The sequence below is a fragment of the Alternaria atra genome, assembly GCF_907166805.1.
Source record: "Alternaria atra isolate CS162 genome assembly, contig: 21, whole genome shotgun sequence".
In the NCBI taxonomy this organism is placed as follows: domain Eukaryota; kingdom Fungi; phylum Ascomycota; class Dothideomycetes; order Pleosporales; family Pleosporaceae; genus Alternaria; species Alternaria atra.
This window is the reverse complement of record NW_025091319.1, coordinates 3065754-3089665: the sequence shown is the minus strand read 5'-3', so window position 1 is coordinate 3089665 and position 23912 is coordinate 3065754. Positions and strand designations below refer to the sequence as shown.

The 23912-nt window shown below is 51.6% G+C and overlaps 9 protein-coding genes across 9 annotated transcripts; 3 read left to right on the top strand and 6 right to left on the bottom strand.

The window, feature by feature from the left end:
- Positions 1–589: 589 nt before the first annotated feature.
- On the top strand, positions 590–3204 carry ALTATR162_LOCUS1432 (uncharacterized protein; the record flags this gene model as incomplete). The annotated part of the gene is made up of 5 exons (XM_043309028.1): positions 590–964; positions 1018–1695; positions 1750–2031; positions 2080–2343; positions 2398–3204. The coding sequence occupies 5 exons, from the start codon at positions 590–592 to the stop codon at positions 3202–3204; spliced, it is 2406 nt and encodes an 801-aa protein (XP_043164963.1).
- A 255-nt stretch (positions 3205–3459) lies between these two features.
- Positions 3460–4170, bottom strand: ALTATR162_LOCUS1431 (uncharacterized protein; the record flags this gene model as incomplete). The annotated part of the gene is made up of 1 exon (XM_043309027.1): positions 3460–4170. One exon carries the CDS (start codon positions 4168–4170, stop codon positions 3460–3462), a length of 711 nt encoding a protein of 236 aa, XP_043164962.1.
- A 1013-nt stretch (positions 4171–5183) lies between these two features.
- Positions 5184–6324, bottom strand: ALTATR162_LOCUS1430 (uncharacterized protein; the record flags this gene model as incomplete). Its single annotated transcript, XM_043309026.1, has 6 exons — positions 5184–5248; positions 5302–5574; positions 5628–5796; positions 5846–5990; positions 6042–6228; positions 6279–6324. 6 exons carry the CDS (start codon positions 6322–6324, stop codon positions 5184–5186), a joined length of 885 nt encoding a protein of 294 aa, XP_043164961.1.
- A 2808-nt stretch (positions 6325–9132) lies between these two features.
- ALTATR162_LOCUS1429 (uncharacterized protein) lies at positions 9133–9900 on the bottom strand (the record flags this gene model as incomplete). The annotated part of the gene is made up of 1 exon (XM_043309025.1): positions 9133–9900. One exon carries the CDS (start codon positions 9898–9900, stop codon positions 9133–9135), a length of 768 nt encoding a protein of 255 aa, XP_043164960.1.
- A 760-nt stretch (positions 9901–10660) lies between these two features.
- On the top strand, positions 10661–12792 carry ALTATR162_LOCUS1428 (uncharacterized protein; the record flags this gene model as incomplete). The annotated part of the gene is made up of 4 exons (XM_043309024.1): positions 10661–10747; positions 10802–11538; positions 11589–12463; positions 12515–12792. 4 exons carry the CDS (start codon positions 10661–10663, stop codon positions 12790–12792), a joined length of 1977 nt encoding a protein of 658 aa, XP_043164959.1.
- Positions 12793–13476: 684 nt separating this feature from the next.
- ALTATR162_LOCUS1427 (uncharacterized protein) lies at positions 13477–14199 on the bottom strand (the record flags this gene model as incomplete). The annotated part of the gene is made up of 1 exon (XM_043309023.1): positions 13477–14199. The coding sequence occupies one exon, from the start codon at positions 14197–14199 to the stop codon at positions 13477–13479; it is 723 nt and encodes a 240-aa protein (XP_043164958.1).
- Positions 14200–15137: 938 nt separating this feature from the next.
- Positions 15138–16536, bottom strand: ALTATR162_LOCUS1426 (uncharacterized protein; the record flags this gene model as incomplete). The annotated part of the gene is made up of 2 exons (XM_043309022.1): positions 15138–16184; positions 16231–16536. 2 exons carry the CDS (start codon positions 16534–16536, stop codon positions 15138–15140), a joined length of 1353 nt encoding a protein of 450 aa, XP_043164957.1.
- Positions 16537–17063: 527 nt separating this feature from the next.
- ALTATR162_LOCUS1425 (uncharacterized protein) lies at positions 17064–19574 on the top strand (the record flags this gene model as incomplete). The annotated part of the gene is made up of 2 exons (XM_043309021.1): positions 17064–18968; positions 19026–19574. 2 exons carry the CDS (start codon positions 17064–17066, stop codon positions 19572–19574), a joined length of 2454 nt encoding a protein of 817 aa, XP_043164956.1.
- Positions 19575–19958: 384 nt separating this feature from the next.
- On the bottom strand, positions 19959–21078 carry ALTATR162_LOCUS1424 (uncharacterized protein; the record flags this gene model as incomplete). Its single annotated transcript, XM_043309020.1, has 2 exons — positions 19959–20837; positions 20887–21078. The coding sequence occupies 2 exons, from the start codon at positions 21076–21078 to the stop codon at positions 19959–19961; spliced, it is 1071 nt and encodes a 356-aa protein (XP_043164955.1).
- Between the last annotated feature and the right edge of the window lie 2834 nt (positions 21079–23912).

The window sequence follows — 23912 nt, the reverse complement described above, 5'->3', positions numbered from 1 at the left end:
CGTGCGGTCATAGCACAGCGAACCCTTGACCCGGGCGCATTCGAAATCGTGTCTGCGAATGATGCCATCTAGCTTGGTCGCACCAGCACCTCGCTATTCATCGACCGCTATCACCATACGGTTGCAATTGGACTATAGATTGCCCTTTTCGGAGAGGCATCTCCGACGCGAGATGACACGAACCTCACTCTACTCGTCGTCTCTCGCCCGAGACACGATTGTAGACCTTGTTTCTGATATGCCGGGTGTTCTAGATCCCGATTGATGCAAGAAGAGCAGACGATAAGGTCCATGGGTCGCGCAAGCAGCTTGACTTTCGCCCCACTAACATCGTCCCGCATGGCCTTTGGATAATGTCTTAAATTCGGCCGCCTTCTCGTATAGCACACCTGCCTTTTCAAACTTAGGGACAGCCCTCATATGGCTTTTAGAACAGGGGTCTTATCTGACGTGCTATTGCGCGCGACCTCGCTGCAATCGCACATGTTAGGACCATGATAACGCATTTGTACCAGGAACATCACATATATATCTTAGAAACGGCACTTTGTGCTCGAGGTAAGAATCAAACGGCCTACCACGCGCAACCATGGCTGCAAATCCCCTTGGTGATGTGTTAATTCTCGGCCAGCCTAATGCAGTTGGAGGCACAGCCGTCACTCTTCCCAGCCACGAAGCGATCAACGCCTTTAGCGACGAGAAGAATCGCCTGGCTGTTGATCATGGAGAAGTTGACAAGAAGGGTGCTCTGGAGCCCGAGGTCAAGGCAGCCCTTCCCGAATATGATGCCGCCGAGCACGAGAAGGACGGCGATGGCGAGGATCATATCATCGTTACTGGCGCCGACGCAGCTGCTCACCTACTGCCATTGCGAGACGACTTCGAGTCTGCATTGACCTTTCGAAGTCTCTTCTTGGCCTCTATTCTATCCGCGTTCCAAGCCGTTGTGTTCCAGATCTACCAGGTAAGTCCACAGTCCTCAGATCTGTATATCATAGAAGCTGACATGCACTCTAGTTCAAACCCACCCTCATCACTATCCAAGGCACTTTCATCGTCCTCATGGCCTATTTTCTCGGTAGAGGATGGGTCAAGTTGTTGCCACGCGGAGACAAATTCGAGGCTCGATGGAGAGAAAAGGGCGGAGTTGGCAAGACACCCCTATGGATCACAATCATGTCCTTCTTCAACCACGGCGAGTGGAGTTTGAAGGAGCATGCTATCACGTCGATCACTGCAACATCGGCATCGATCGCTGCTCCTAGCAGTCAGGTCTTCGCGGCATCCGACCTCTTCTACGACATGCCTCTGAGCCCCATCACTGTTATCTTCAGCACCATCTCCATTGGACTCTTCGGCTACGGCATCTGCGGAATAATGCGCCCCATCTGCGTTTGGCATGTTGATTCGGTTTATTGGAGTAGTCTTCCCACCGTAAAGGTACTCCAGGGTCTCCACTGGCAGACCGTCAAGGACTCGAAGCCACTTCGGTGGTTCTGGATCGCATTCTGTGGCATGTTTGTCTATGAATTCTTCCCTGCGTACATTTTCCCGTGGCTGAACTCTGTATCAATCCCTTGTTTGGCTGCCATGCATGCGACCGGGTCCAAAGCAGCCATACTTACCAACGTCTTCGGCGGAGCTACCAACAATGAAGGCCTAGGCTGGTTCAGCATCTCGTTCGATTGGCAATATGTAAGGAAATTTTCTCAAACGTTTGTGGTTTGCAAATTCTAACCTCTCCCCTAGATCACCTCCTTCCAGTCATCACTCCCGCTCAAGTTCCAACTGCATCAGACTGCCGGATTTATAGTCTGCTTCTTCGTCATGCTCGGTATCTACTACGGCAACGCCTGGGGTTCGAGGAGTCTTCCCTTTATGTCGACGCGTCTCTTGACCCAGGAGGGCAAACAGTATCCAAGCGAAAGCGTCTTCATTGACGGGGTCCTGGATGAGAAAGCTTTGCTACAATACGGTCTGCCGAGGATTACAGGCACATTTGCCTATGCTATGTTTATGGCTAATGCTGCAGTAAGGTTTTTACTTCTAATACACACCGTTTGTGCTAATTTCTCTTAGATCGGTGCTCTAATTGCCCATATTATTCTCTTCTGGGGCGGCGATACGGTTAAAGCATTCAAGGATGCGAAGAAGGGACGGTTCGATGATCCCCACCACGCGCACATGGCCAAGCACTACAAAGACGCGCCTCAATGGTGGTACCTCGTTGTACTTCTCGTCAGCTTCGTGCTCGGTCTTATTGTTGTGATCAAAGAGAATGTTACCCTTCCAGTATGGGCTTATGTCATTGCACTGGCAATGGGAACAATTATCTCGCCATTCGTAAGTTTATGCTCGAAGCCTGTTGATAGGTAACGTTTGCTAACTGCAGACTAGAGTACCTTGCTCTATGCTCGCTTTGGTAACGGTATTGCAACAAACAATTTGTCCAAAGTCATTGCTGGACTGGTTCTACCTGGACGCCCAATAGGAAACATGTACTTCGCGGCATGGTCTCATAACGTCATCAACAGTGCTGTTCAGCTCAGCATGGATCTCAAACTGGGCGAATACCTCAAGATTCCTCCTCGCGTCATGTTCTTGACGCAGATATACGGTACCGTTCTGGGTGGATTCATCAACTACGCCGTCATGATCTCAATCGTTACGGGTAACAAGCACCTCCTGGCTGATACCGACGGTAACGCATCGTGGAGCGGTGCAACTATCCAATCGTACAACACCAACGCCTCGACCTGGGCGCTCGCCGCCTACCTATACAAGCAAGGGAAGGCTTACTCCATTGTGCCCTTTGGTCTTCTCATTGGCGCCGCTATTGTCCTCGCGCACCGTATCTTCGTCCGATTCGTCCCGCGCATCGGCAACTTTTCCCTCCGCGAGATCAACTTTCCTCAGTTCATCCAGTACGCTGGTTACATTCCGTACAACCAAAGCCAGACGTGTGTGATTCTCAGTTGGACGATTGTTGGCTTCTTCACGCAGTTCTATCTGCGCAACTACCGCCCACGCATCTTCAGGGACTACTCGTACCTTATTGCGGGTGCGTTCGATGGCGCAAGTCTGACTTGCTTGTTCATTCTGTCGTTTGCTGTATTTGGCGCCGGAGGGCCCGCGATTCCGTTCCCACAGTGGTGGGGAAATAACGTTGCTGGCAACTATGATTTATGTCCTGTGGCAGAGTAGAGGGCTAGCGTCGTTGCGCTTGACGTCTCAGTGGAAAACCAGAACCAAAAGTATGAAGCATACTTTGCATCGCACCTAGAGCGACAGTAGATTATAGACCACCATCTCTAATCTCTTGACTCCAACTTCTTCCTGTCATCGGTGCTGTATGCTTAAACAATGCGTGGTTACAAGCTATGATTTGATGTCTCTAGTAGTCTAGCGTACGCATCGACTCAACTGCCGCCACAACTCTGTACCTCGCAATTCCCTCATCTACCACGGTACTGGTGCACCATCGTACCGATAAAACTTCCCACTATCAGTCTCCTTAAGCCCAGCCACCACATCCAACATACTCTCCACACTAACTTTAGCCTCGATCATCGCACCCTTTCCACCCATCCTCGTCTTCACCCAACCAGGATCCATACAGATAACCTTGACCCCATTCGCCTTCAAATCCTTCGCTTGATGTAATGTCAACATGTTCAAAGCTGCCTTACTCATGCTATAAGTACAGCACTTTGTCACATCTGTCGCAACAGTCAAGCTACCAAGTCCCGAACTCATATTCAGCACCGTCGCGCCCCTCGCTAAATACTTCCTCAGACTTTCGACAATCTTGGCCGGACCAAGGACATTTGTCTGCATATGCTCGTTCAAACTCTTCGGATCGAGCGTCAGGCTTGTATCAGCGCTCGTTGCATTGATCCCAGCGACGTTGAAGAGGAAATCCAGGCTAGCACCGGTTTTGGTGAGGATCTCTGCAACACGGAATTCGATGCTGGCAAGGGAGTCGAGGGAGCTGACATCGCACTCGATAATGTGGATGTTTGAGTTGCTGTTCAGGCTTTCGAGTTCCGAAGTGTCGCCTGATTTGGAGCGGACGCCTGCGATGATGGTGTTGGATGGTTTTGCGGCGAGTTGGCGTACGAATTCTAGGCCGATGCCGCGGTTGGCACCTGTCAGGAAGTAGGTTGCCATTTTAGGTGGTCTTCTTGAGCGGGATCGTATGGGTAGGTGGCCTTTGCTACTGGTGGAATGCGACTTCGAAGTTACGACAATGGTTTGATGTGAGATTGGCGATGAATTTCTTAGAGGAAGAGTCTCTGGAGCCGATTTTCGGGGTACTAGTTGGAGGTGGGGACGAGAGAAGTTTTGAGACTGCGAGGAGCGACTTGATGAAGTACTTCGCCTCCGCGGGCGGGTCGATGTGGTGTTGTTGTGCCGTGTGTGCTGCATGCGGTCTACTTCCACCGGGTAAATCATTGCTAGTGACGTCGAGGTGGAGTAGAACGTAAGTGGAAGTAGATGTTTTTTGACCAGTCGTAAATATTAGTACAGAAAAGTGCTATACATGTTCGTCAGTTCAATATATGTATAGCATGCACGCACCACATGTTTGCCTGGAAGGCGCCGGTTAAGAGACCCGCAATCCCGTTACGAAGTGTCAGACCGTCAATTCTGTTACATGGAGGTTCATGCGGTACCCGGCAACAACCAGAACAAGGCTGCGATATTATGCTTTCGCGGACACGCTTGTCTCACGTTCTCCGAATTCTGTCGCTCGTACAAATTGTTGTTCCTAGTGAGGTTTGTGAGTCGGAGATGATAGGTTGCGCTTGCCGCTTCGGACGAACCGAACGCGGATTAAAGGAACTCGTCATGCGGAAGACAACCATTTCTCGTGTTGTAGTGACGGGTCCAGTAAAAGACAGATCGAAAATGGAGTGAGAGGTATAAAGCTGCGATTTTGCATAATTACTATTTTGTGCTCAAGTTTGAGAACTATTACCCTTACCACTAGGATATGATGAAAGGGAAAGAAAAGCTTCACCCGGGCAGAGGCCACGAAGAACACCCCCGCCGCGACTGTCTGGTCCGCGTAGCGTGACCTTGACTTGGTATCGGATCCGCGATTGATCTTTCGACCATTAGCATGACACCTCCGTCTCCTAATTCCCCCATAATCCGACTGCTCCGCGCCGAAGTAGTGTTTACTCCATGTGGTCCACCTTGCGCTTCTCGCTGGCGCCCTTTACTACACTCGAAAGATCGACAACTGCATCACATTAGTAAACGAGCAAAGGACCAATGGGTATATAGCAAACTTACGAGGAAGGTCTAAGGGGAAGTCGACGCTAGCCAGCATAATTGCTAAAAAGATGTACCATCCACAGAGGCAAGTAACGAAGCAGAATGCACCAGAAGCTTCAGCAAGCTTGGCAGCAAGTGCTGCTCGACCGTTTGCAGCCTGGAGATAACTGCCAGCCAGGAGGCCGAAAGCAGGCACGAGGGTAAAAAAGATAAGGAAGAAGACCAAATTCGTGCGGATGGAGCAGATGAGGTAAACAAAGCATAGAATGCCCATCATGATGAGGAAATATGCTATGACAATGGTCAGAAGTGCATTCTCGTATCTCTTCTTGGGAGTCTCTTACCAAGACCGACGTTGAAGCCAGCAGACTCTAGGCCTGTACTGCCTGCGACGTTAGGGTCGGCGTACGCGCCATATGCGTTGTAAATAGGCTGAAGGGTGGCGGCGAAACCGAGCCAGAAGGCACCGAAAGAGCAGAAGACAACAAAGGGGAAGGTATTTCCGAGGATCCACTGTGTCTGTTGTTAGAGAAGACCATTGAGAGCTTTGATAGAAACACACTTCACCAAGACCACCGAGAATCATGAGCAGACCGCCCGCGAAATAGTACCAACCGGTGCTTGCTGCTCCACTTCCACCAGCACCTCGCCATCCCATCAGCGTCATGCTCAAAGGATGCAGAGACAACAAAAAACCGATAAGAGCGCTACCCAGAATTAATGTTCAAACTTCAGAGGTATATGCAAGGAGGACGTACAGAGGCGTTGGGTTACCGAATGTCTTGCGCAGCTCTCCTTTTACTTTGTTCTGTGGTGACAGATATAGTTTCTCAAAAAGTTCTGGCGAGATGGAAATGCTACCTGCTGTTCGAATCTGATGCAATGCAGTACCCGAATCGGCCGAGGCTTCGAGGTGCGTATGTCCGCCATATCCATTGCCGTAAGCTAGCGAGGGTCAGTCAAAGACGAATGTGTGTACTGCAAGAGAGTCCCACGATCTTGCCGAGAGAAATCTTTCTCCAAGGCGTTGGGCCCGTCCATCATTCTTGTTGTGGACTCGTTTCTCGCAGTTGATCCAGCCGATAAGGTCTCTGCGTCTCTAGCTGTAGTAGCGCCGAGGTGGGCGTCGTTCGTTGCGTACTTGTGATCGTGATTGGAAGTCATACAGGCGACGTGGTTGTCGAAGAGACCGCTTCCGTTGGAGTCGTTATTAGAATTAGAGGTATCGTAATGATGATGACCGGTCGAGGAAGTGGTAGTAGATGTTGAAGTCTCGTAACGTGACATAGGAGGCTAGGAGGCTGGAGAGTAGGATTGATATAGGGGGCACACAATGTTCATTAAGAGTGTAGATAACGATAACGCTCCGCAAACCTTGAGGGCACGGATTCCAACTCCAAGAAAGCATAGCTGCGGACGAAAGCAAGCGATCATCACCGACAATGTGGCAGGTGCGGCCAGACCCCCCGGTAGAACAAGGCTTTGAGGACCAACCACTGCGGCTCCGCGTTTGGCCTTATGCACGTAGTCGAATTGGCGGGAGGGCAGATCTGCCCAGACTAGAGCTTGAGGAGCGTCCAGGTCTTGATTCGCCGGAGTCATGAGGAGTTCCTCCTTAGCTGCGAACGTGGCTTCCCTGGCGACGCAACCCAGGAACAGCAGTGGCGTCTCATGCAGTTACGTCGTACGCCCTGGACACTCCGCCCACGATACCGTCTGAGCATGTTATAAGATCGATGACGAACGTGTGGATGAACGAGTGGAGGGATCAGATTTCCATCAATGACGCTACGATCAACACCATGTTTCTATGTGAAACGCCTCTTCACATAATCTTAGTCTCGCCGCATGGACAAGACCCCGGCGACCCTAGTACCCAAAACGGTCGCAATGGCAATGGTACACATTCGAGGTCACAACGTGATCATGACCTGACGCAGCAACAACCAGTAAGGGATCAACGGCTCCAGGAAGTAAGATCGGTTCTGCGGAGTCGAGTGGAGATGAAGCACGCGAAAGCTGGGGATGTGTGCGGAGCCTAGACTTTGAAGCTAAGTGATCGTCGGGCCGTCACTAATGGGGGTTGGCTTTGCGGGGAAAGCGTGCTAAAAACGCTAAATCCGGATGAGTGTTGCAGGTGTTATTTCCAAACGTCATGTCGCGCACGGCATCTTAAGATGTGCATGAGATTTCGTTTTTTAGTCTCGCTGATGGTAATCGAGAGAGCGACAAGGTTGCACCAATGCCGCTCTGAAATGGACCGGGGTGCAACCTTGCAGTTGTGGTGGTTGCAGATTTGTACAACAAGGGCATTCTGATCGACTGACTCGAGTCAGTCCAGGTCATAGATAGTCCGGCCGTGTGCGGCGAAGCTGTCGTGAGCTGGTCGTATGTTCATCTTATGATCCATGAGCCATTCTCGTAGCCCCAAAATGCGAGGGAAGGCCTAGAGGCCTCAACCCCCGCGTTTCACTGCCGAGGTGCGCATGACGGCATAAGAATCTATTGTGACTCGCGTTCAGGTGTAGGGTATTTGGCGAGTAGCCTGCGCTCATCCGACAACGTATCCGGAAGAGTCCAATGGTAGTGACGGGGTCATTCCGCATGCGAAGACGCCTAACCCAATCCAGTTGACCATAGTAAAGCCCCGGGAATTAGGTATTATCCGCAAAAGCCGGGCTCGCGATGGAAGTAAGTAGGGGCTGGCATATGATACAAGGTGTTCCGATCGCAAACTTGGGTGCTGCTGGATCCCTTTGCATTCGCAGAGAAAGCCCGGTTGACTCCACGTTGGGCAATGTTTCCCACTGATCATTCCGATTAACACGCGGTTGCGACCTTTTAGACGGTAATAGGCAAGTTTGCCAGCTGTCCAAGACGCAGACCGCATCTTCCGTGGTTCCGAACCATCAGCATCCCAGTAAGACCGCAACCCAGCATACTAGCGGCGCACCCCTCTCTGATCCGAAAGCATTCGGGTTTTGTGGAAGATAGTACGACAGGAAAAGATGGCATCCAACCTGATGGAGGATCTTGTCCGTTGAACTCACATCTCCTTATGCATTGCAAATGCATCCACTTGCTCCACAGGACATCCTTCCACAGCGTACAAGCTATCAGAACCCGAAGAACGTAACGCGACGCTCCAAACAAATGCCATATCACATTGGATCTAGGAAATGATGAAGGCACAAGTTTTCAGTAGCATAGTGCGTAAGGTGTTGAAGGTTCATGCCGGCGGTGCTCGGAGGTTTTCGGTGCTTTCCAGTGTTGAGATGCCGAGAGCTGATGGATAAAGCGAAAGACGGTCCGGATCGTCGGTGTCTTCAGACGTTCGATCGCTCAAGACTCTCTCTCCTGTCTTTGGCATCTTGTGATCCTGGCGATTACTATAGCTCAACTCGGGTGTATGCACAGCTGCCCTTGCCTAGTGCTGAACACTGCGTGTGAGATGGTTCATCAGGATCAAGGAGGTGCAGATAGTAGCGTCGAGCGGAGTGTGTACAACGATGATCGGATGAAGTTTGTGATGGCGGAGGGCATGCGTTCCGCAGCAATCAAACACGATGCAACCTCAACAAGGGAGCTGACGATTGAAGAAGTATTGTACGTACTCTCATAGAAGATGGGAAGGAACACTTTGGTGGGGAGTACCAATGACAGCACCTGTGGATGTCGCGCTCTTCATATAGCATGTGCACATGACAAGGTCGGCGGTGATGACGAGAAGATAGGTAATCTCTTCCGGCCGTAACCTTCACTTTGTCGCCCCGTCCCGAATGTGATTCTTCTTGATCACATACCATGTTGAAGCTATCAGTTCCTTTCTGTGCATGATCTTCCGAGGCCTTAGGCTCCGCCTACTTCTTCAATGACCTTCTTCAGATTCTTGATATCATGCGCAAACCGACCCAAGAACAGGCCATCGACGCCCTCGGAAATCTTTGCAAAGGTGCCGGGTCCAGCGCTCCCTCCGTAGACAATCCTCGTAGTGCCGGACCTACCGGCAGCCAGCTTCCTAAGCTCTTTTGTGACGTTGACAACGTGGTCGGGGTCAGCGGGCTCCTTTGCGCCAATGGCCCACACGGGCTCGTAGGCCAGTATCACTTCGGTGTCATCCGGTACCGCAGCCAGCACCGACATGACTTGAGGCTTACACTCTTGTATAGCTGCACCCACGGCTGCCGATGCGACGCTGTGGTGTGTCTTCTCGCCAATGCACACGAGCGGTATCAGGCCGTTCCTCGCTGCTGCACCAGCCTTGTTCGCCACCGTCTCGTCTGTCTCACCGAACACGGCTCTGCGCTCCGCATGCCCAATTTCTACTATCCTTGCTCCTGCCTGGCGTAGCACCAGCGGGCTGACCTCGCCTGTGTATGCACCCTTGTCCTCCCAGAAGGTATCTTGCGCGCCAAGCATGATGGACGAGGGCTCGAGGATACGGGCGGATTCGGTGAGGGAGACGAAGTCGGGGATAACGAAGAGATCTATACGCGCGTTCCAGGCGTCACCGTCGAGTTGCAAGACGCCGCGAACGTAGGAAAGCGTGCTGGGCAGGTCGAAGTACATCTTCAGCGAGACGCCGACGATGCGGCGGGGTCGGGCGATGGGCGGCATGGCGGCGGCGGCGGCGGTTTGCGTATGTGTGTATAGAAGGAGTGAAGGCTACCAGTTGCTCTCCAAGTACTATGTAACAGAAACAACACGTCCTGGAGCTGCGTAACAACGATGATCCGGGGTTACCGCAAAGGGTAAACCCGGGGAAGGAAAAGCAACAAGCCGTCATCGGTGGAGGAGGGCAGGGGTGGGCCGACGGACACGTTTGTGGGGCTTTCATGCCACATTCACCACCACATGCAATGCCGCATTATATTATGCGCGACTCGCGACTTACTGCAGTGCTCTCGCCGTCCGCTGTGAATGAAGCGCGCCCACAACATGTCACGCATAGCCACACAAGCTTCAATTGGTGCCACCCACCTGCAAAGTAGTCATGGCAGGCCGCCGAAAATGCGCCTTGCTTGGCGAGGCTCCGATTGTTCCTCCGTACTGCGCTAACCTCTTTACTGTCAACCTTCCGCTAAGGAAAACTGCACATCAACGCATCACTAACCCTTCCGCTTACTGACTGACCGACAGCAAGAGAGAACAGTGGTACATGTCGCGGACACTCGCAGATCGCTGGGCTCGCAAAAGATACTTTGGATAGCTCGTGGGGGGTCAACACCGCAGTACGCAGCATCCTTGCACATCCCGCCCTGAGCTCACCGCGGGGTGCATATTCCTCATATTGTATTCTCACCAACGACGGCAAGAATCGACGCAGATTCTCTTTTCCCTTCTTCTCCTACTTCAATTCCTCTCATAACTCTCCACCATGCACATCTCTCAGAAACTCGCCCAGGCGAGGGAGGAGGGGAAGCCGACCTTCTCCTTCGAATTCTTCCCGCCCAAGACAGCGCAGGTAACTATACCCTCGTATCCCTGGCATGAGGAGCGGGACGCTGATTTCATCTAGGGAGTCCAAAACCTCTACGACCGCATGGACCGCATGCATGGCTTCGGTCCGCAATTCATCGATCTTACCTGGGGCGCTGGTGGCCGCCACTCCAAGTTGACCTGCGAGATGGTCAAGGTTGCACAATCCGTCTACGGTCTCGAAACCTGCATGCATCTTACATGCACCGATATGGAGAAGTCCAAGCTCGACGACGCCCTCCGCGACGCATACAATTCCGGCTGCACCAACATCCTCGCGTTGAGGGGAGATCCGCCGCGTGAACGAGAAAAGTGGGAGGCTACAGCAGGTGGCTTCCGCTACGCAAAAGATCTTGTCGTATACATCAAGGAGAAGTACGGAAACCATTTCGATATTGGTGTGGCGGGATACTCCGAAGGCAGCGACGACAATGACAACGTCGATGAGCTCATCGACCATCTCAAGGAGAAGGTTGACGCCGGAGGAACCTTCATTGTGACACAGATGTTCTATGATACCGACCTCTTCCTTGAGTGGGTCAAGAAGGTTCGTGCCAAGGGCATCGATGTTCCTATCATTCCTGGTATCATGCCTATCCACACACATGCGGCATTCCTACGGAGAGCCCAATGGACGAGATGTAACATCCCGAAGCATTGGACCGAGGCTCTAGAGCCTGTCAAGAATGATGACGTCGAAGTACGTGAAGTTGGCAAACATCTAGTCGCAGACATGTGTCGGAAGCTGATCGATGCTGGTATCATGCATCTGCACTTGTAAGTTGTCCGCCCGTTACAAGAAAATAGCCTTTCTCATACCCATATAGCTACACCATGAACCTCGCACAAGCCACCCGCATGGTCCTCGAAGAGCTAGACCTTCTACCAGACTCCGAGTCACCGCTAGAGAAGCCTCTACCATGGCGGCCTTCGCTGGCACTCAACCGACGAGACGAGAACGTACGACCCATCTTCTGGCGCAACCGCAACCGATCCTACATTGCACGCACACAAGACTGGGATGAGTTCCCTAACGGTCGCTGGGGAGACTCGCGTTCACCCGCCTTTGGCGAGCTGGACTCGTATGGTATCGGTCTGAAGGGTACCAATGAGCAGAACATCAAGCTATGGGGCACACCAATGTCCATCAGAGATCTGTCTGAACTCTTCGTACGCTATATGGAAGGAAAGCTCGACTCTTTGCCCTGGAGCGAACAGCCCATCACGACTGAAGCTGGGTCTATTCAGGACGATCTGATTGACCTGAACCGTCGTGGTTTCTTGACCATCAATTCCCAACCTGCTGTCAATGGAGCCAAGTCTTCAGATCCGGTATTTGGTTGGGGTCCACGTAACGGTTATGTCTACCAAAAGGCATACCTGGAAGTCTTCGTCTCCCCAGAGCACATTTCAGAGATCATCACGCGTCTCGAGCGCGATCCTGAATTCACCTACTATGCTGTGAACAAGAATGGCGACTTGAAGACGAACGCTCCCAATGAAGGACCAAATGCCGTTACATGGGGTGTCTTCCCAGGCAAGGAGATTGTACAGCCGACCATTGTTGAAACAGTCAGCTTCCTCGCGTGGAAGGATGAGTTTTACCGTCTTGGACAGCAATGGGCGAACTGCCACGCAGGTGTCAGTCCATCACGTTACGTGCTCCAAGGTATCGTAGACACTTGGTACCTCCTGAACATCGGCAAGTACATTCGCTTGATAACTACGTTTCCTTTGCTAACATCGTGTGCAGTACACAATGACTTCCACGCAACCCGCGGCATCTTCCCCATCTTCGACGGGTTAGAGGTCAAGGACATGGATAAGCCGCTAGTCAACCCTAGCGTTGATTCTCCTGGCGCAAACGGGGAGGAAGCGACCAAGGCAGTGAACGGTGATAGCCACACCAACGGCACCAACGGCGAGCAAGCAGGACCTCGCAAAGAAGAAAACCCAAGCCTAATCGACGCTGCCAAAGCAGCCGCTGTCGAGGTCACCAATGGCATGAGAAGCCTGGCAATGTCCAACTAGGCTTGCATGGCTTCGGGTCTTACTACATTCAACACGCCAAGACCAACTTAACATGAGTCTTTTTTTGGAGAATCCTCCACTCCTAGACTGGCGTCCAACAACACACACGACAGAGTTCCTACTCTCAAGAGGACTCTTGCACTTCAACAAGCGCAAATTTCTGGTTCTTCATTCTTTGGCGTAATTCGGTTATGGTTGATATTGAGAAGAAAAGGTTGTGATTCGCATTGCAATTATGTGCAAGCATCTGGGAGGCGTCTATTCAACCTAACGACTGCCACGAAAGATGTGGTGCGGGAACCTAAAAAGTTCAATAGCATAGTGTAGGATGATATGACTTTCTAAGATATCCGATCACTGCCCTCAACGGCGGCGATCAATTTTCCACTACAATCCTTATAAATCACCTTGAGTAGATGTCTTTGAAATAGAACATGGCATGCTATCTTTGAGACTTGGAAACTTCACTGTATATGCAAGGGTTTGAGACAAGCATATGATGTGCATTGTTGTTTCTCTTCGTTTTGATATGAAGTGTGAGTATATAAAAGTATGTGGAAAGAATTGAAATGTCGCGCCATCAAGACGTCTTACTCGTACACACTGCTCCATCTTCTTTCCACCATAACACCCTTTCTTGGGTGAGGATAGATGTAGTGAAAGTCCTAACTCTAAGGGCTCAACTCACTCTTTGCCGCCGCCGAACAGGCTGCTAAGCCAGTCAAAGAAACCGCCCGGAGCATCGTCGCCAGGTCCCTCCTCGCCATTCTCCGAACCGGGCAGCTCAGGCATACCCGTGGGCTGAGGACCGCGAGTCAGAGTCTGCATTGTAGTGGGGAGACCAGGCATTCCGGTGCCAGGGAAGGGGAAGGGAGAGCCACCAGTAGGCATGGGGAAAGGAAGGTCGGTTGGGAAAGGAATATCGGATGGAGAGGGACCATCGCCAGGTGGCTTAGGAAAGCCGCCAGTGGGGTAAGGCATATCAGGTCCACCAGTTGGCAGAGGGAATGGAGCGTCAGGCTGGCCTGTTGGTAGGCCAGGGAAACCCCCCTCCGTTTCTGTAGGTAGAGCGGGAGTACCGTCTGTGGGCTCCGCCAACGAGAAGCTGGGTAGTGAACTGCCGGCTCCGGCTTCCTGTCGTGGAGCGAGCTGGTAGTCGATAGCCAAATTGCGGACGCGGTGACGGACAGGCTGCATGCCGTCGGTGGGAGCAGGGAATGCTCCTGTTGCTGTGGGAAAAGGGAAGCCAGATGCTGTACCGGTTCCGATTGGGGCGAAGCCAGGCATCAGCTCTGGGGGAGGAGCTTGACGGGACTCTTTGGTGCCGAAGATGGCGTCAAGGTAATCGCTGAATGGGGCAGCGACAGTGGTGCTCGCAAGAGCGGCGAGGATGACGGCGTTCTTCATCTTGATGGTGGTGTCTTTGGTAAGAAATGTAAGGGTATTGTTTGAGACAGAGCGAGACAGGCGGTGTTGATAGTAAAGATGGTGGCACAGCCAAAAGAATGTATCTATACCGCTAGGATATCTAGAGAGCGACGACAAGAGCAAAGAAAGGCCTGCTCAAAGAGTGTGTAGGACAACTGTCTGTAAAGAACTGGTTGATGGTCGTCCAATATGAGGCCGAACCCAAAGTATATATCCTCGTCCGGAGATTTCCAGCCATGATCAACCACTCGTTCATCTAAAACCTGGTTCCCGCAAGCCCCAGAAAGCCCATTCGTTTGACATTGCTGGAGAAGAACGCCCGTGCGACCTGCTAGTTACAGATAAGATCGATCAAGCCTTTGCGAAGACGCGCCGAAGGGTTAGAGTAATCTCTGCGGGTTAGCGTCACGCCCCATCTGGCCAGTGTGATTCGGAGAGTATAGTGTGGAATTCATGCCGATCACTTCTGTAGTTTCATTTGTGCTCCAATTAAATCGTTGTGTAAGCCATAGGTACAAAGTGAACAATTGGGTAGCTTGGGCCAAGCCGGTGTTTTGCATAAAAGCAAGGCTGCGATGGCCATGGATAGATTGCACTGAGAGACCAACATGTTTCGAGAGAAAGGTCGAGATGCTCATGCCAGGCACGGAAGGGTCGATCGCATATAATGATACTTGTGGGTCCGTTTCAGGCGTACGCGTACCTCAACGCCAAGATCAGAATATCGCCAACTGATTGGCGCAACCTCCTCCCGACCATGTATGCTCTGTAACAGGCACATCGTTTACTTGAGCATCGGAAGACTTGCCTGGTGTTTGACATATGGTAGCGGCGTGGTGTGTGTGACGTATGCTCAGTACAACGCAAAGATCGGGATCGAAGTACGTCAGGCATCCTCAGGCATCCAAAGCATCAGTTCATATCCATCCAATCCTCCTTGCAGCATAACCCCAGCCACTCAGTAGTGCAGTCACACCTGTGAACGCAATCAGTGCTCCGTATCCACTACCGTACGCAAAACCCGCACTCCAATCGCCAGCATGTAGCAGAGCTTCCGAAAGCGGACCACTGCATAAATTGCCCACGCCTTTCCCAGCCGATAGACACGCCCATACGAAGCCAGAGTCAGCACCTTTGCGCTTCTTCTGGGTGTCTGCGACGATAGCACTCCAAGCGCTCGATTGACACCCAGCAAAAGCACCATAGACTACGCAGAAGATGTACAATGGCGCCAGTGATGTGGAAAATCCCCAGAGCAGAAAGATGCCGACTGTTGAGCCCAGGGCGGAGACCATGAGGCAGGTGGTGACATGGTACTTGTCGGTCGCAATTCCCATGCACAGACATCCGACAAATGCAGCAGCATTGACGAGAATGATTGTGACTGTGCTTTCGATGCTACCTGCACCAATAGACCGAGCGAAAGTGGGTAGGTAGATGGCTGGTAGGAAGAATCCAAGGCTCTGGATGATGTTGCCCGATTGCAGAATGAGATAATTCGAACAGGTCCAGAAAGACAAGTCGAATCCTCTGGATTGCGATGTTTGAGACAGTGGAAGGCGAGGTTTGAAGAAAAAGACGATGGGGAAGTTGAGGGCCACAAAGCTGAGTGCGCATACTCGTAGAGTCGTCCGGAACCCGTAGGAATGTAGAAGCCATTCGAGTATGAGAGGCAGAATAGCCCCACTCAACCCTAGGCCGGCCATGGTAACTCCGTATGCAAAACCTCTTCTGCGTACCCACCACTCTTCGATATTGAAGAGGATTGGCGTCCATGCGAGACCGCCGCCCAGTGCGTATAAGATGCCTTGGGTAATTATGAGGTGCGTTACGCTCGTGGAAAGAGATCCAAGGCCCAAGGCAAGGCAGACAACTACTAACCCAACTGGTGTGGCCCAGATACGAAACCTGGGAAAGTACTTTAGTACGACGAACCATATTGCAATGTCCATGTACATGATGCCCTGGGTAGGTATTAGTCTTGGTCTCTGAACAACTACTGTAACATACCATTGCACAAGTACCCACAACGGCAACGTTGCTTTGGCCAGAGAACTCCTCACTGGTAGCGTAGTATTCCTGAAAGACGCCGTAAGAGGAAGGAAAGCCCCAGATCATGGCCTCGAGCATGAAGCAGGAAAACAGGCAGAGCCATGCATCCTTGCCACCGTCGGTAGACGGAAGGGAGAATCCATTGTCGCTGTTTGGTTGTGAATGGTCATTTTCTTGTAGTAACTCGATGTCTGTGGTGGCAGCCGAAGAGGGTTGCTGTGGGTAAGTGGCCAAGTGGACCTGGGTACTTTGAGTTGGAGCCATCGAATGCCTTTGTTTGATTACTGAAGCTGTACCAGCAGACTCATACTTATGTACCTTCTTTCTAGCATGTTGGAGTCGGTAGTGACGATATTAGCCTAGTTTTCAATCGTACATGTAGGGCGCGTTGGATGTAGGGTTCAGTGGGGCTCTAGAGTCCCCGGAGCCGTCGGAAAGCGCAACAGTCATAGATGGTACCGGTATCGGTGCCGAAGCACACCTGTAAATACTGAGTACCCCGCTGGCGCTACCTGATATGGCCTGTACAGGCAGTATTGACTAACAGTCTGTTGTGATGTTTGATGGTGTTCCTGTTCCATCTGGAGAAACTAGGCTCGACGGTTCTTGGCATAATGCAGGGGCGCCCCAGGAGCGGAATTCTAGCGCGACGCGACTTCGAGACGGACGCGCCTTGACCAGCGCTGTCACGGCCTCGAGCCGATTCACTCGTACCACGACCATGATGCATTTTCAATAACGAATACCAACCAACTATACATCTGTAACTCTAGATCGCCCCAACTGCCGCCATGGATGACTCTCCGCGATCTTCTAAGCGGAGAAAGCTCGATACTCCAAAGCGCACCGAATCGAGCCCATCAACAAAACCGTCGACACGGAAAACCCCTGGCAGGCTTGCGACCCGATCCGCCGCAAATACGAAGGGTGATTCTGTACAGGATGATGCAAAGAAGCCAGCACCAGTGCGCAAGGGTCGATTGACCAAGAGCGCAACAAACGGTACGCCGGCGAAGCGTGCGGCAGAAGAGGAGATCGATGTCTATGATGATATCGAGGGCGCATTGAACGTCGAAGTATCCTCGCGACCAATCCGAGCCCGTAAACCGACACAGAAAGCAACTAAAGAAAACACTCCGGTTGCTACGCAGGACAAGGAGGAGATACAAACAACCACTCCACCCAAACGACGAAGGGGGCGACCTACAAAAGCGGAAAGCGCACGTCGGGCCGCTCTGAAGGAGGCCGGCGGCGAGACAGGAGGATCCAAAGATGCTGTCACGCCTGTTAAGCCTGCGAAGGCTGTCCGGAAGCCAGCTGTGTCCACGCGCAAACCAGCAGCCCCACGAGCAGGTGCTTGGAAGAAGAGAGAGCCTAGCCCCATCGCAGAAGAGGATGAAGAGGCAGATGAGCTGCAAAACAATATCAAGGCCACTAAGCTCTCGAAGCCACGCTCAATACGGAAGCCAGCTACCAGTACACAGAAAAAGGCTACAGCGCTGGAATCAGAATCAGAAGAGGCGATTGCAGTGACGCCCTCCAAATCAGCCAAGCGACGAAAGCCTGTAGGAGAGCAAACAACCATACCAGAGAGTGCCGACGAACTCGGCGACGGCTCTCCCACAAGCAACAGGAAGCTGACTGCTAGTGCACGAAGACGCTTTAACCGCACAGACAACATCGCGAATAACGACGAAGAGCGCTGGTCGAATGCGGAAGATCAGACCAATGGACACGACGAGGACGAAATGGAAGTAGACGGGAACAGCCTCCTGGATAGCGTGCTGGACCCCACCGAACCGAGTCCCTTCAACAAGCCTACTTCAGCTCAGAAAGAGAAGCTCGCTCCTTCGGTCATCTACAGCAACCTGGTACCGGGTCGTGAGCTTGATCTACTGAAGACAGTCGTCATGGAGCGTATTACTGGCAAACGTCCCTCACCTCTAGTTGGTTTAGACGAGGAGTACAAGTCCGTGTACCAGCTTGTCGAACATACCATCACCGCTGGTGAAGGCAATTCAATGCTTGTCATCGGAGCTCGGGGCAGTGGAAAGACCGCGCTCGTGAACAAAGTTCTTTCTGAAGTCTCCAAAGATAACGGTGGCCAATACCATGTCGTACGACTCAATGGCTTCATTCATACAGACGACAAGATCGCGCTGCGGGAAATCTGGCGTCAGCTGGGCAAAGAGATGGATATCGAGGAGGATGGTAGCGGGCCAGGAAAAAATTACGCGGATACCTTGGCGACGCTGCTTGCTCTACTTTCTCACCCTTCCGAACAAACTGGCGAAATGACTGATGAGGTCGCCAAAGCTGTCGTCTTCGTGATGGATGAGTTTGACCTTTTCGCTCAACATCCCCGCCAGACATTGCTTTACAATCTATTCGACATTGCACAGTCACGAAAAGCGCCCATCGTGGTATTAGGGTTGACGACACGCATCGATGTGACTAACAGTCTCGAGAAGCGAGTCAAGAGTCGCTTCAGTCATCGCTATGTGCATCTCAGGCTGGCGACGACTTTTACTGCGTTCCAAGAAACATGCAAAGCCTGTTTGTCAATACAGCCAGAGCAACTGAGCATCGAGGAGAGAGGTATACTAGAGGGTGGTACCAAGGGTACGCCAGCAAAGAAGGGAAAGAAGAGCGATACGCAAGAAGATGCGCTATCACAATGGAACTCCAATATTTCCGTAAGTTCATCAACAGCCCTTTGCTGTCATGTCACAACCAAATTAATAATCTGCTAGGAACTCTTCGCATCGCGCTCTTTTCTAACCCAACATCTTGCACCATCCTTCTACCTCACAAAGTCCGTCCCACAAATCCTAACCTCTTTCCTCCTTCCTACCGCCACCCTTTCCCCCACCAAACCCTTCCAACCCGCCAACCTGCTCAACTCTCCGGATTCCAAATTATCTCTCGTTCCCTCGCTGTCGCAGTTATCTCTTTCCCTTCTTATCGCCGCTGCAAGACTAGATATCATCCACGACTCTGACACGTGCAACTTCAACATGGCCTATGACGAATACGTTACCCTCGCATCACGGGCCCGCATTCAGTCGGCAGCTGGTGGACTGAGTTCAAGCAGCGGGGCGAGTAAAGTCTGGGGTAAAGATGTAGCGAGACGAGAATGGGACGGTCTTGTTGACCTGGGTTTGGTTATGCCGGTTATACAAGGACAGGTTGGCGCGTTTGGCATGGTGAGGTGTGATGTTGCTTTAGAAGAGGTGGGTGAGGTATTGAAGGGAATCAAGGGGGGTGATAAGGGGTTGGAGAGGTGGTGTAGGAGTATTTGAGCCGTCTTGATTCTTATTACTAGATATGATGAATGGCTTCGGCTGGGCTGTTGTTTGATTAGCATAGCGCCTGTAGTTGGCGACCATCTGTAGCAAGGATTACGTCCTTTTCCATCAAGCATAAGATGTGAAGATATTCTCATTTCTTGGGCTTTTGGGGAAGGCGTCGGCCACGTAGGTGATACGGTGGATTTACTTTTTGGCAGGCGCAAAGACGATAACACGGCGAAGAACCGTATGACAAAAGCTGCGAAATGGCGCATCGATCTTCTGGAGTGAGACAGAGGGCACAACGGTGCATGATTTTTGTAAAATAGGCATAGCATAGCATCGTCTTCAGCATTAAATTTCCATCTTCCTGTACACCTCATCACATCCGATATCCTAACAACCCCAGTAAGTAGCCCACTTACTCTTCCCACCAAGCACGCCCACAAACTCCCTGGCGACAACTCGACTCGTCTGCTCACTAGGATGCAGCGGGTCATACCACATGAAGCTATCCGGACTATCCGTACTCGTACAGTTACTTCCTTGCGCATCACACAAATGCTCTACACCCTTGACATTAAGCGGCGCCCCCGTCCCATTCAGATAGCTCGCAGGGTTGTTGTAAATATCCGTCATAAGCGCGTTAACATCAAAACTAGCCACATTCGCATCTTCCCAGACTTCTTCAACTTTGGCTTCAAAAGGCGTGCGGTACTTGTAGACTTGGTTGAGTGCTGCCACGGTGTTTTGTATGCGGCCGTGCACTTCGGTAAGGTTCTTGCCAGGGACATCGGGGTAGTATTGTGTTGTTTGTAGACCGCCATCTTGGGGCTGTTGATACTGAGGGAGGAGGTTGAGTGGAGCGAGGTTCATGATAACAAAGTTGCGGCCTCCGTTTTCGTAGAGGCGTGTGATTTGGTCGTAGACACAGTCCATGTAGTCTGCCACGGTCTTACCGGGGACTTGACTGTCTGTCAGGAACGCCCCGTTTCCGAGGTCATTTGTTCCAATCCAGATCGCGTACACGGTGGTGGAGGCTTTTCCGGTAAAGAATTTGGTTCCATTGGCGTTGCTAGCTTTGGAATCCGCAATGAAGGCGGGGAGTTCGTAGCCGGCAATGTCAGGGAAGGGTGCGTTTATAGCAGAGAAGTCGCGTGGTGTCACTTCGTTAGAGCACACAGCTCCTGAGACGGCGTAATTGTAGAGATTCATCTTCGAGTAGATGCTAGCGTAACGAGCCCACGAGAGGCCGCCTGAAGCAGTTGCTAGACCCTGGGTGTTCTTAGTAAAAGGCAGGAAGTCATGATACTGTCCGGCTTACCACCGGTTGCTGCCATGCCACAGGAGGCGCAGAACCATTGTTGTTGATGAAATATCCTAGTCGATTCTCATCTGTGTAGCTGTCGCCGAACGTCACCAATGTCTTGAATTTCCCGTCGCGCCAACCCCCTGCAACTCCACCAGTAATCGCTAGGTTGGCGACAAGCAATCGAATTGACCAAGAAGACACCATTGTGATATAGCCGAGCTACCGGCGATAACATCTTCGCTGAGAGACACACTGGTACTTATACCGCTAAGCTGGTGGAGGCTGGCGGGAAATATCTAGAGCACTAGTCATTCCTTTCCGCCGATACATGGGGCTCATTCAGGGCGGCAGATTTTCCATGATCAATTGCAGTTGGTACGCGGGGAAACTGGGGACGCGAGCCCGGTTGTACATGGGAAATGATGTCGGTCGCGGGAGCTATACGCTTTGTGGGCATGGCTGGTCTGGGATCAGGCTAAAAGGTCTGCACATTGCGCAGCTCGATCGAGTGCTGTCGTCGATGAACCGGAGATTGAGAGCTGCACCAATAGTAAGTACTTCTAAGTATTAACCTCAAAGACTGGCGTTCAACGCTGTTCTTGTGCTGTAGTTATGATAGTATACAGCTTCGAGCTGGCCGTGTCCGATTCGTCATTTTCAATTTATGCAGCTGATGATGGTGATTCAGGGGGCTTCTACGATATTGCGTGATGCATAGATCTTCCACGCGGCTTGTGGGCATGGCGCAAAGTAGATCTGGAGAGGAACGATGGCATCGTCATTCCTTTAGAGGCTGGTAATGTTCGAGACTGATGATATCGGGTACCCGCCCGAGGTATGCTTCCTGTGGCTCCCAGCCGAGGTCTGGATTTAACAAAATCTTGCGCGCGTATCCTGGTATCGCAGCCGTGTATCAGTATCTGACGCGCGGAAGATTATGTTATGCCGCCTGCCGTTAGACCTACTTTAGATAGTTTGCTGGGGTAGTGTGAGCGCTATTCAATTTCGAAGCTCCTAGTTCAGAACTTCATGGATGGGGCTCCCAGGGGGGAATGGAAAAAAGCAGTTGTTGTACGCTCCTCAAACAGTGATCCGGTTGTATGTCGTCCTCTTCATATGCTTCTTCTGAGGGTGAGGCGTGGTAAATTTCTTTTCTGGGGACCAACTCTTTTATCGCTAGGATGTTCGAATCGTAGACCAAACGCGAATCGACACTTTGATAAGACAACATTGTGCACGCCAATACTGGCATAGAAGTGTCTCGTTAGGCAGCTTGGTCCAACGTGGGCTCCTTGATAGTACCCGCTTCCCCGGTGCACGCGTCTTGGGCAGGCCAACGCTGGTGGATACTTCTAACTATATTGGATCAAGGCAGTCGATAGCCCAACGTCAATACGCGGTAGTGCCTCAAATGAAAACAACACCACGCTGAGTTAATAGTAAGAGAGAGAGAGAGCAAAAGGCACCTATGATGGAGGCTTCGGCATGCCAAGTTCTGACCCGAAGGAGGTGAATCACTGCCAATGAAGCGGCATTCTACAGTTCGGTCGCAAAGGCGTTGAAGTGTAGCCAGCCAGACAAGCGCCCCATAAGAGCGCCTATTTCGCTACCAGACTGTCGGAGAAATGGCATGAGGTCGAATAAATCTACCGACTAAGTCCCCGTCTCGTTGGATGGCTGTGTTCGTGGCGCTTCACCCCCGATCTGTAGAGCGAGGACGCGATCTCGAAGGTTGACGTAGGTGGTGTTGACTACGATGGTTCCTTTCTTGACATCGAATACACACTCGTCAGGGCCACTAGCGTCCCATAGCCTGTCCCTTGTCGCCCCACCTTCCCTCGTGGTCTGTTTGACCCTCTCTGCCTTCTGAATTCTCATCTTCAGTACCACCTTCGTATGCGCGCAGCATCCCAATGTCCAAGCTGCGCCGCCATCGTGCATATCGCTTGCCGATCCTCGCCCTCTCCAGCCTCACCAGCAAACCTTCATCACACTCGGAGTCAAGCTATACATCAGCTTGAAGACATGCTCGAACGTGCCACAAACACGCGCTCACCTTCGAAGAGTCATCTTGACATAGTCGCTGGCTGCATGGCATAGCAGTACCTATAATTTCATTGAAGCGAGGCTTATTGCAATCGATGCAACCTGCTCAACGGGCGACTGTGACGAGTATGACCTTGGCGTGCTTGGAATTAACAAGCTTAAGGGAGAAGAACGTTACTACTAAGATCCCACTATGACACGTTGTAAGTGTATATGCGAGGGTGTGGAAGACTTCTAGGTTGCATGTCAGCCTGTTTAGTTTCAGAGCATTCGGAATTAGCTTTTTAATATTTACTGAACACGATGAAGCCGTGCGGGCTGCCCTGCCTTCATCATACAGTTCTGACAACCATAGGAAGATGCCCTTGCTCCCGACTATATCGGCCATCCCTCTTCACCTCACGCAACCACGAGCCTGTGCACCCGTGCATTTTGAGAGTTCCATAGTGTTATGCAGCACCTATATCGAAGCCAACAGATGCATGCCGTATCACCGGGTGCTTTTTCGACCCCTAGCGACATACCTGGAGCGAATTAGACACACACCATCAATTAGGACAGATCATCATTTACATCTCGATGTACAGTTTCAGATCCACGTTCTGAAGCTCTGTTCGGACTTCCCCCATGAGGGAATCAAATTCTCTAGCTGTATAACCAAGAGTCGATGTGAACGGCCATAACCCAAGCGACTCAAAGAGATCACCGATCATCTGGGCATGTGAATGCGCGGTCAGCGGAATTCCACCAAATATAACAGGGATGTACGTACCGTGACAGACTCTCTACCGAGGCTGGCTTGAGTCGGATCTATACATGACTTCTCAGTACTGTTGTGAAACAGGGCGTAGGTCTAAAAATGGCCGAAGATGGCTGGCACTAGGGAACAGTAAACGGCTTCCCATGACCGGAAAATACTGAGTAAGAACCAAAAGACAAGAGATGGGTGGCAATAGAGAGACCTTACCTGGGGACCAATCACCTATGTGCAG